Here is a 12,069-nt window from a genome sequence, read left to right as displayed (position 1 = left end):
GTTTTCACGACCTGTTCACACCTAATGGTTTTCCTCCTAGATAATGGTTTCCTCAAGGCCTTTTTTCGGGTGTGGAGATTAGGAAGGACACCGGGATAAGACAGCGGTTCGGTCTGCGGAGAGCTGCGGACCTAATAGAATAATGGGGCTAATTAAAGAAACCCGAGAGGTTGCAGTAGGAGAGAAATCGGTGGAGCGGGTCAGTGAGAGGGGAGGGCACTGTCAGACCCCGGTGTCAGGGTCACGTACAACCTCTCGGTGTGACTTAAAGCAGCTGTATGTGATGCAATGACCCCCAGACAGACGGAAAGAATAGAGCGCTGCAGGGAAAGAGACGGACAGGGTGAGATGGGGAGTCTGCAGGAACTCTCGCAGGAGTATTCAGACATGTGGTCATTAACTTTCTCTCTCCGCTTTTGCTTTCTGACTCTCCTTCTTTGGAGCTGGCCGATGGCCAGTGGTGTGATGGATGTTTTTATTGTGTCCCCCGGGGTCCCTGGTGGCTGGTGGCAGTCTAAAGGCTAACTACACAGAGAGAAAGAGAGAGCGAGAGAGCCTTGGACTCAGTTTGTAAGGACAACAGGCTGTCTGCATAAACTCTGCCTATCTATGGAATCTGCTCACACATGGTGCGTAGATATAAGTCGTGTTTTGACACATATGGCTTGAATCACACGCTGAAACCCCGATGCCATTTAGAAGCACCACTTTTACCACTTTTACTGCGAGTGGCAGTGGTGATTATAGAGCAGCACATTTGGCGTGCAAACACGAACGGATGGGGTCGCGAACCCAGATCTCTTGGGTAAGCAAGGAGACCATTCCGTCCCCATTTGAAACCACCACGTTTTATGTGTTTTCACAGCAGAAAAGAAACAAACTTTGGGCGTCAGTGGACAAATTTGCCAATTCTCATTTTTCTTTTACACCTCGCTGATTCTCCGCAAGGAGCTATTTGAAGCAGACGTTGTTTTCGATGCGATTCTCATCTGACCCATTACCCTTCAACGTGATGGGAATTCACGGGCAGGCCAACAGCCAGCAGCGAGGGAGTTATGAAGGGAGGGGGGAGCCTCCCTCTTCATTTGGCCAGCCCCAGCCTGAACTCAGCCCCGGTACGGTAGCCAAATGAGCTCCGTCTGATAAGAAAAAGCTGAGAGAAGCCAAAGCGCTCCAGTGGCAACGCGAGCGAGCCAGACCGGAGGATAAGTGGAAGACCAGAGGAGAGCCAGGACTTGACAAGTTGACTGGGAGGGAAGGGTAGGAGGCAGACAGTGGGGGTCGGAGTTGAGAGGAAGAGTGAATGAATGAGAAGAAAATGATATGATGAGGGAGCAAGATAGAAAGACCGAATGAGAGAGAGAGACAGAGAGCAAGGAAACACAAGAATATTGGTAATGGAGAGAGAATTTCACTGGAGTCCTTTACCCTTCTATTCCATATGTAGGAATGTTTGTGAATGTGACAAATTCTGCATGTCACGCTGAGCTTTCCAGTGCCAAAAATCTAAGCAGTAGATTTGGCTTTACTTGTCAAGAAAGAACTTAGATTATAAGTCAATGAAAAACCTAATAACAACATGAAGATGAGTGCATCTTTGCTTTTTGAAGGCTGCCTCTCTGGGATCAACCAATCATTGACGCATTGTTGTTGAGATTTGGGAGATGTGAGCGTCGGCGCCTCTCCGACCAATGTTACGTAGACCATCCTTCGTCACATAAGCTCACAGAGACACAGAAGCGTGGGATTAAGTGTAAGATGGCAGCAGGCAGTTGAGGTTCAAATCGACCACAAACTATTGTAATCACCTCAAATATTCACGTTTTTTTTCTTCTGTTCTGTAGTACCCCATTATTCCTGATGCTTGATTATGTCGGGAGCGCCACACTTAACCCTCCACCTCATTACAATCTACAGTCGGCCTTCGTTCTCTCAATCCTCCAGGGGAACACCAGCCTCTCCTGGAGGCCTGACGAATGCCTTGGAAGCACTGGGAGGCAGCGGGGGGGGGGGGGGGGGAATCCAACAACGTGAACTCGGCATCACCTCCCCCTGTGCGTTGATACCCTATGGGTGCCATCATCAGCATCCAGCCAAGCATGGCCACTAATGAGGAGTCCCTGCTCTGTTAAACAAATACATAAACAGTCAGGCTAGAACCTAAATAAGCTGCATGGTGTGTGTGTGTGTGTGTGTGGGAGGGGGGGGCACACACAAGGAAGAAACAAGGTAAAGACCCTCAAGCACCAAGATGGGCTTCCTGGCATAGCAGCTGGGGATTAGCACGAACTGATGGTTGGGTTTGCACCAAGCACCTCAACGCCCGCGGGCACATGGAAGCCATTTCAGACTTTTCCCTCGTGCACTGGAAACAGTGCAGGAAGTCCGAAGGGGGGGGGTTCTGTCAAAGCACACGCACGCATGAGTGACAGCGTGTTTAGGTGTGTTTTCGTGTGCACGGGAGCGTGTCCGTGCGTGCGTTCTTACGAGAGCTTCCACCTGAAGTCTGGCCAAACCGGCCCAGGAGAAAACCCTCAAAAGACTGGATGATTGATGCTGGACAGTGGCTCAGCCTGATGAATGGGCTACGCTATGTTAGCAATTAGAGACGAGGCGCCACTTAGCCATCGAGTGGCTCAAATGCGCGGAAAAAGATAGCACGGCGCGCACTAGAGGCGATGATGTTGACAGGGGCCGATTCTCTCCTTGTTTTGTCAGCCATTGCTGCCGTTTGCACTCTTAGATGGGCGTAGGATCAGACTCAAAAGAGGCAAGTCTCTACAGAAGTGAAGCGTCCAAGGGCAGAAACACACAGTCAAACATAGACGAGAGCGGGGGTCATCGTGGTCTGGGGAGGGCCTCCTAGCTGCGGTCAATTAGTCATCAGTAAGGCGATCCCGAAGCCTCCACTCCTAACGTGATCAGCTCCATATGCAGCCCGCTGCTCCCAGCCCTGTTTCCCCCGTTTCTAACACATAAATGCCTCCGATTGTTATTGTTGGGCCGGCCAAAACGCAACGGCTTAGCCTACGCCGTGCGATGAGGAGAACTGGAGCGATGCTCGTCCGTATCAAGCCATCGCCCCTCCCGGGCGCGTGCACCGGAGCTCACATGCTGACACGGCCACCGCATTAAGTACGTGATGACAAATGGCTCACACCTCATACAGTGCCGACAACACTTTATATAAAAGAGAAAACCGGGACTGAAATTTGGATCCCCTCATGTCTGAGACTGTGTGTTTATTACAGGGAATGGAGTGAAGGCAACGTTATCCAGGGAACTGTTGGCGCATGGTAGTGCCATGAAACTTAAGCAGATAAGAGGGGGGTAAGACAAGCTGGATGTCTCATCACGTTAGCTCGGCTGGGATTGGCCACAATGAGTTTCTGGCGAGCTAAGTCTTCACGGGGCAATTAAGAGTGCCCTCTGGCTGATGGACTGGATGGATGGATGGATGACATGATGGAAGCCGGCTGGCTTGTACTCTGGTTGTATGGATGACGAGAGGGCTGGCTAGTCGACTTGGCCGGGCTCGTCTCGGTGTCCAGGGCGGGCTATGCGTGGCCTGTCTGGTGCCGGCCGAGGATCCGAGGACCTCTTTACCTTCAACTGAAGCCACTCCAAGGTCCATTTTAAAAGGCCCATTACGAGAAGCTCGAATCATCGTCCCCCGTGAACCGAACCGAACGCCGTGGCATTTGACGAAACATTATTTCTCCCTCCAAATTGAGAGCGACAAGGGCAAACAAACGCGAGTGGCCCCGAGCGGAGAGGCCGACGTGTTTTGACATGATGTCACTTAACGGGCAAAAGTGTAACAGCGACAATAAACTCCTGCCGACTGCCGTGTTGACTGCTGTGTTTAGAGGTATAAATACAAGTGTAGTGGAAACACATGCTGCCGTTCTTCGCACCAGATGTCGACCGGTGGAAAAAACCAAAATACAAAAGTGGGAATGGGCCTCCTGGACATTAAAACACAATTACCTCCAATCATATCTGGTGTTGGAGTGTGTCATTTCATCTTACCTCACTCAGATGGCACAGAGCCCCCCCCCCCCCCCAACACATGACCGCTCCGCGCACCAGCGTCCAGCATCTTTTACGAGTTCTTACATACTTCCTCAAACGCCACAGCGCCGCTCGGAAGGAGTTAAATCATGCGATATTGGCGCATTCGGGTCACGGTGAGAAAATCCTTTGAGCCTCACGGTCACCGATAAAGATTAATACGACGCTGTAAAGAATTAGCAGAAGAAAATCTATATTATTGTTGCAAAGAGGGAGAAAAAGAAAAGAAAAGAAGAGAAAAAGAAAAGCGGTGAAAGGTACCCGAGGTTTTAAACGTCAAATTATTTTCCCGAGCTGATGCAACGAGGCTGCCGCCGCTGGCCGATCCCCTCTGGGTGACCCCCCCCCCCCCCCCCCCCCCGGGCATGACTTTCCAACCTGCTTTATTAAATCACTTGTGAATGCAACTAATAAAAGCGACTCTGCCCTTCCTTCTCTTCACTCCCACTCTCCCTCTCGCACTAAACCAGACTCCGGTTTCCCTTTATGTTGCCTTAACCCCGGTCCTGACCTACCAGTAATTAACAAGTATACTGAGAAAAAGGGAAAATTGCGGGTCATTATTATGATAATTACGGTGGCGGAGGAGAGGTTCCAGGAGGAGCTGCCAGGTAACGTGATGCAGAGGGTTACCTTCATTTATCTTCCTCCTGGCCCTCTTTCCTTTTCCTCCTCTGCCTCTTTAAACCTTAATGTGAGCGCATGTCATTACCCAGCTGGTATGAAAACACACTTAGCAGCCCACCGTCAGCACCTCAGACAGGTGCCGGGGGGTGAATTTTGGGCGTGTGAATCTGCGTGGCTATCTCGACCGATGTGTGCATTTCTTTCCGTACCGTCCGCATGAATCACCATGTAGACTGAGTGGAATCGCCGTCTCTCTGCTACAAGCTGGACAGTGCCAGATATTTAGTCATTATGTACTGTGTGTGTGTGTGTGTGTGTTGTCTGAGAGCTCTGCATGAGCGCATACAAAGAGACAGTTGTGTCACAGAGAGCGGTCGATCTCTGCTCTGGGATTGTTTAGTGTTTTCCCCGTCGTTATCCCGTCGTAAAAGAAAACAGCACTTTCACATGTCACTTCTCATTTCCAAAGTGGGCCGGGAAGCAGGGGCCGCCGAGGAGGAACCCGGCCCCACGGCAGGCCAACAATGGCCGCATTCAGCCTCGGGGGCTTCGCCGGCTCTCGGGAGCGGCGGGCGGAAAAGAGCCGGAGCGCCCGGGATGTGTGTATGATTGCACACGATGGGAGGATGAGGTTTTATTTGAGAGGGGCCGTGAGATTAGGATCTGGGAATGCCTCAGATGTGGCTTTTGGAAGCTGCGCGGGTTTTCACATTCACGACTCAACGGGCTGCGAGGGTGGTGGTGGTGGGAGTGTTGTACAAGCACACGCACAGGAACAAACACGGGGACTTTTCCATGTCGGAATTGTGCAAAATTGTCGGTTTTTATTTTTTGCATCAATGTGTTGAAATACCTTGGTTTTGTGAATGGATTGTATTAATATTACTAACAGTTTCTGAACAAATCATCCAAGTTTATATGATCATTTGCAGGTATTCAACTATAAAACAAGAACCTTGTTACTTTTTATCTCTTTTTTCTGTAGTGGGCATTTCACTTGCATTCAGTGACTTTGCAACACAATAGAAGACATAATTACAACATCCTTTCAGGTGCAGGGGTTTGAAACTGGCTCTAGTCTAAAAGGTTAGAGAGGAGGCTCTGTGGCCAAAATGTGTAGCTGTGAGAAAACTCCCCTGAATGAATAAAAAGGTCAAAGACACTTTTTTACTCACTTTGGCATTTACAAATGGGACATTTTGAAGCAGGCCTGTACAGTGAACAAGTGTCCAGCCTTTAAGGATTTATATTACCAACACTTACGGTCTCGTGTAAAAAACAATATTTTGTGCAAAAGTTAAACAGAACTACGTAATTAAAATGTTTATACGTCTGCATTTCCCGTGCAAATTCTGGATGGATCCTTCGTATACAGGATGCCATCCGTCTGTGAAAGCTCCATTACAACATATAATAAATAAATAATACAGTATGACCCGTATCAACATTACTTATATCTACACACATACGCAAACACACGCCAAAAAAAAACTAAGCTCACAGTACAAAAACAGTAATACAAACTTTATAGCAGGGAATACGGCAGGCAGTTGAACCTAGGGCATGCATGCACACGCACACACACACAGTCAACACCAGCAGTGCTCTCCACTTGTCCTCATGTTTTAGAGCGTCGGTGCTCCATCTTCCTTCGCAACGCTCCCAGGACGCCGCGGCCTAATCCATCAAGTGAAAGACGTATTGCTTTTAAAGCACACGGGTCGATCCGTAAAACACTACCATGTGTGCTGTCGGCTCTAATCTCATTTGCTGCTCCATTAATTCCCAGCGAGTGTCATTACTTTCCCCTCGCTTTCCACGTTCTGATGTAAACAGACAGTAGAAAAAGTCACTTTTGGGACAGAAAACACATCTATCTGGTCCCTCTCTTTGATAACTGTCTCAATCAAGAGCGCCTCTCCGGGGATTTCTCATAAACTCTATTCACGGCGTAAACCTGCGTTTGTATACACTTACACCGTCGGGCATTTAGAGCATCCGGATGAATGTGTTTGAGAGGGCTTCCAGACGAAGGGGATCAGAGCGGCCGCGATCCGACCGTCCCAATTGTGTCAGAGGAGGCCCGCCCGCCGCAGATGGGGAAAGCATGGCATGTCCAGTTGCCAGTGGCTCATTCCTGCGACTGCTGTTCATGGAAAAAACAACTTCGTCACAAAATCGATCGCATGGCTTTCCTGTCTCGTCGCAATTATCGACTCCCTTTATTAAGTAAAGGAAATCCACCGGGCATCAATCACGCGGTTGGAGCTTTTACAATAATAATGTCCGACATGTCATCTGTGTGTGTGTGTGTGTGTGTGTGTGTGCAGAAACTGCACTGGTGCCATTCGTGGGCGTATAATCTGAAGTCCAGATGCCCCCGTGGTGGCACAGCCGTATTGATCGGTGCTATCCGGTGCCAGGCGGGACGCCATGCAGGCTGGCGTTGCCAACAGGATGGCACGGACACTGCGGTCCACGCTTTCCATTCAGCCGCAACCCCCGGTGACACCCGGTCAGGATGGGAAAGCCAATCCCGCGCGCCCAACGGACGGCGAGCAGAGAGGAGAGCGATAGAACCCGACATCGATCCTGTCACATTCCTGGCGGTGGAGCTTGCGTGGCTGCTAATGAAGCCTAACAACCTGGAGATGGAAGAAGTGAGCGAGTCGACTCTGCACCGCCGATGACAACTTCGCACAAACACTGAGGTTTTTTTTGTTTTTGTTTAAGGATCGAGGTTTTCCAGAATTCTTCGGGGCGACACTGAGGCTCCTCCACGGCAAAAATCAAAAAGTTCTTTAGCCGATAATTCACAAGATGATTACAAACGGTCTAAAAAAAAGGCACATCACTACACCAGCACCGAGAAAATGACACCTGAATTACGACACTATAGAACTTTTTAAGGTGGACGTTTTTGCAGCTCATGTTTTCGGCCTCTCTCGATCCTCCTGGATCTTTTTTCTTGGCCCGGGGACATGGAGTTGTGTAACACCAGTGCATTCTAACTCCCTCCAACGTTTTGTCCAGAGTTCTCCTATTAGTCAGTCTGCATTCAAACACTTTATCACCGGAGGCGAAACCTCACCAGTATATCAGCTATACGCGCCGCCACATGCTCGGCCCCGACGCAACCCCCCCGCCAAAAAACGGTTCTGAAACCTTATCCAAAATAACACATTCTTTCAATCAAAAAAAAAAAAAAAAGAGACATGGCTGGGCTGATGTTGCTGTATGTTTATGACGCTCTCCAAACCCAATTATTTCATTGTCCCGACGCTTGGGCTTATAAATCCACCGGGTTTTTCTTTTGGGGGGGGGGAAGCAGCGGAACAAAGGGGGAGGAAGAAGAAGAAGTAGAGGAAGTTGTGGAGTTTTTACAGTTTCACCGAAGTGTGGCAGGAAGTCACGCTCGGAGAAATGATAGCAATTAATCAGCGCTACTGCCTACAATCCACTCAACTAATCACAATTAACTTCATGGATGAGTCACAAGGAGAGGGCTAACTACAGCCCGGTCCCCACAATAACCACAGCAGTACAGGACGAGACAAAGGCAGACGGGGGGGGGGGGGGGGGGGGGGAAATAAAAGAGAGCAAAGTAAGGAGAGATGGAAAGGAAATTAGATATTGCACGGCCGCGTTGTTATGATGTCAAGTTTGAGAATTGCAGGCTGATTATGTGAAATTGCGAGTTAAAGGGCACATCCAAATCAATTTGGTGCGGCAGTGAGCGAGGACCCCCGGCGCAATTAAGAGTTTTTTTTTTTTTTGTTGGTTGGTGGAATGGCTGTGACTTCACCGCGAGCATCCGACCCGCCGTCCGTTTCCTTAACGTGCGATCTTACCGTTCGTTAGGGTCGGTTTCCCCTTTTTTAAAGATGTGCAGGATGACAGTTGTTTCAGGGGCCAGCGGTAGATGCAGGACCTTTAAATGTACTACCGAGCTAGAGGGTCAGTAGCTTCACCTCCACAGATGACAAAGTAACGTGAGGACCATTAGGGCCATTTTCACAAAATGGTGCAAAGATTTTGACGCATGTCGTCGGCATGTCAGCACATGTATGTGTGGTGTCACGGAGCGAGGGGCTGTTTAAATGCTCATGTTGTGCGTTTAAAAATCGTCATAACAAATACAACAGCCACAGCAATTGGAGTGATGCGGTGCTGGAGCACATGCTTCTTTCTTGAGTTCCGACTTCAGCCTAAAATGCTGTCCAAACTTTGTATTTCTTTCTCCTTTTTTTTGCAGTGGAGGAGGTTAAAGATCAAGGAGGAAATGTCTTTACATTAGGAGAAAGAGAGAGCTGCCGTGGAGTTGAAAGAGTAAAGTTCCACAGGTTTCACTTTGGCACCTGAGGTGTGAAAAGTTAATAAACGGACAAACTACGAAGCACAAATTTGGTGTGAAAAGGCCTTTAGCTACACAGAGGTATATAGTAGGAGCTGTATGCTTACTACAGCATTATTCTCCCTTCCCACAGGAACCATTTGACGGATTCAAGTCTTGCTCGCTCTCTCTCTCTCTCTCTCTCTCTCTCGGGGCCCATTCATTCTTCAGAAGGTCACAAGACGGTGAAGAGTCTTGACTCAAGGGTGTGTGGATGCAAATAGGAAGATGGAGGTCTCTAAAGGTCCCGAGGACTTGCCCCAGAGTGCAGTCTCTTAAGGGGATTCACGTTGCCCTCGTCTCAGAGCCCAAAGAACATCTCCCATGGCATTTCTGACATGGCTTACCGCCAAAATAGCAGCCGTTTAACATCCATTGTTTTCTTTCATGAACACACAGAACAACTATGCCCTGCAGAAGAATCCCACTGTGTCCACACCACAGCCAGGCCTAAATTATAGCCACAGGAGATTGTGGGCAGCGGTAGTGCCCTGTGGGTCCTACGGGCAGCGAGAGGGCAGCTAAGACATACTTGGGAGAAAGCGGCAGTGGGGTGGACTCTTTCTTCCGAGATACCGTTGCATAGTTTGATCCTGTTTTTCTGTGTACTCAGACGCAACGGAAAGTTTAGCGTCTGTTGCTGTTCCCTTTATGAATAGAACGTGTTGTACCAATGCAGGTTGGGAGTGATCATGACTCGATTTCCTGCTATAAATCTAATTCTGTAGCCTGTTATGCATCAAAGCCCGCTGGGAGTGAACAGAACCAAACTGGTAGAAAACTAAGCAGCCACTGCTGCAATATTGCGGTGATGCTGATGATACATTGCGTTTAGGAGAGCCACATCAAATGCAAGCTCTTTTAAATTAGGGCGGTATTTATAAAACTGACCTAGTGTTGACCCCTAAAAGAACACTGGAAACACGCAATAACAAGTGTGCAGCATGAACCTAGAAACTAAAACGGAGCGATGGCATTACTACATAAATACACTCAACATAATTAACACCTTCAGTATTGTACAGTAACGGTATCACACGTCTTAAATGTGCCTTTCAGATGTTCTCAGGAGCCAAATCACGGAGACAGAAAAGAATCGGGTCGTGTAACGGAATAACAGCAGCTAGATGATGGAGCTGACCGGGTGTGGGTGTAAATCACATTATGGTTTCAGGGAATGTGATCTGACATTAGAGTGGGGGGAGAGGCCGGAGCAGGAAGCGCCCGCGACAATGTGTGTCGAGCGGGAGAATTCCTGCAAGCCACATTATTACACTCAGCAGCTCCGCGGAACATGCAACGAGGCAGGGGCCCAAAAATGGCTTAGGTGTGTTCTCCTTCCCCCCCGGGGATGTGGTGAGGGGAGCGCGCCGGCCTGGAGCCAAGATGGTGGTCGGGGCGAAAAACCACAAAGTGAAAAATAGAGGCGGCCGAGGGCCAGGGCACGTCCGGGCGCCCATCAAAGCAGGGCGGGGCCTCGGGCACACAACAACAGTGCTACGATGACAGACGGAGGTCTTTGACGTGCCGCCCGAGGACCGGAGTGTTGATGCGTCGCAGGGCGCTGAGGTCAGTCGAGGGAATCGCATCAATGGCCGAAACAATGAAAGTAATCACGCAGCAAAGCTGAACAAAATTAAAAGGTGTGGAGAACCGGCGCCATTTGGGTTCTGTGGGGTTACGGAAGCCCCATTCCCAAATGTGCCGCACTGGCGGAGAAGAGCAGGGGGAATGCGCGGAAATGGCAGCCGTCGCACGACACACACAGAGGTCAAAGGGCGGAGTGAGAGCGAGAATGCCAAGATGCCGCCGCTGTAGAAGGGGCCCCCGAGACAGAGGGGTGGTTGTTGACGTCTGCGAGACCGTCTGAAGAGCCTGGACGTGAGAAACGTGTTACAATGAGAGAGCGACGCTGACCAGGATAGAAAAAAGGAAGCCGATAGCAGACACCGAGCCTAGACTGGCTGAAAATACCCGCGGCCAGGAGCTGGGCAATTGTGGTCGGTTTTGGTGCGCTTACAACTTCAAGGTTGTGGGTTAGATTCCCACAGACAAGTGTCTCAGGAAAAAAAAAACATGTACGGTACTGGCCTGACTTGTGGTGTGATTGCTGCTTTGGGTGTTCAGAAAGTTGGGGATTAGTAAACAAAGCTTAGAAAGCAGGATTTTCCCAGCATTAAGATGTCAAACACAAATAGCAAAGAACCTGATGATGCAGTTATGTTGCAGACATTCATCGGGGAACAACATGCAACCAAAACGTCTCTGGAATGTTGCGGCCTACGGTCGGGGCCTCGACACCCAGGACACAGGGGGCGCACCATTTTTTACGACCCGTTAGCTTCCCAAAACCATCGTTCAAAGCTGTGGGAGCTGCTGGAAACCGCCATGTACGAATCCAACCACATCATTTGTCAAGACCACTGCCAACGCTACTCACGAGAGGTTCCTTGTTTTTGACCAGCCTTATGATCTTCACGGAATCCTCGTCGTCGTCGATGTCTTCAGGCAGCGGAGGTAGTTCGGGGTCGTAGCTCTTCTGGGCGATAGTGTCGTGGACCGACAGGAGGCTCTGGAGGAAGGAGAGGGATAGAGGGGTGGATGGGAGGGAAAGAAACAAGAGGCAAGGGTCATCAGTCAAGACGAAAACAGGCCTCGGCTTCACCTCGGTCTAATTAGCCAAATAAAGTGTAGCAATATATGCTATTAAGGGTTCAATCTATGGTTTCTTTCTTCGAGCAGGACAGAGAACACGCAGGGAGGACGGTTATGGATCGGGGGTCTCCCTCAAGCGCTGGGTGATGGATTCGAACGCGTTCAGAGCCAGAGGTTGTAGCTACATGCGTTAATGGTCATTAGGCCCACACTCTCCCTCCATACGTCTCTCTGATTATAGGCAACCAGGGGCCGCGAGTGAAGGGGTGTGTGTGTTGGGGAGAAGGGGGGGGGGGGGGGGGGGGGGCAACCGCGGCCCC

The 12,069-nt window shown here is 49.8% G+C and overlaps 1 protein-coding gene across 3 annotated transcripts in view; it reads right to left on the bottom strand.

Annotated features, from left to right (window-relative positions):
• The window catches only part of mpp7a (MAGUK p55 scaffold protein 7a), a 109,664-nt gene that overhangs the window by 37,734 nt on the left and 59,861 nt on the right, over nt 1–12,069 (bottom strand). For all 3 annotated transcript variants that reach the window (XM_079181648.1, XM_079181650.1, XM_079181649.1), the window contains one exon: nt 11,535–11,666. In XM_079181648.1, the coding sequence (XP_079037774.1) occupies nt 11,535–11,666 (132 nt within the window). The remainder of the gene's footprint in view (nt 1–11,534; nt 11,667–12,069) is intronic.

The sequence above is a fragment of the Pholis gunnellus genome, assembly GCF_910591455.1.
Source record: "Pholis gunnellus genome assembly, chromosome: 20".
Classification (NCBI taxonomy): Eukaryota; Metazoa; Chordata; class Actinopteri; order Perciformes; family Pholidae; genus Pholis; species Pholis gunnellus.
This window is presented reverse-complemented; position numbering and strand designations above follow the sequence as displayed.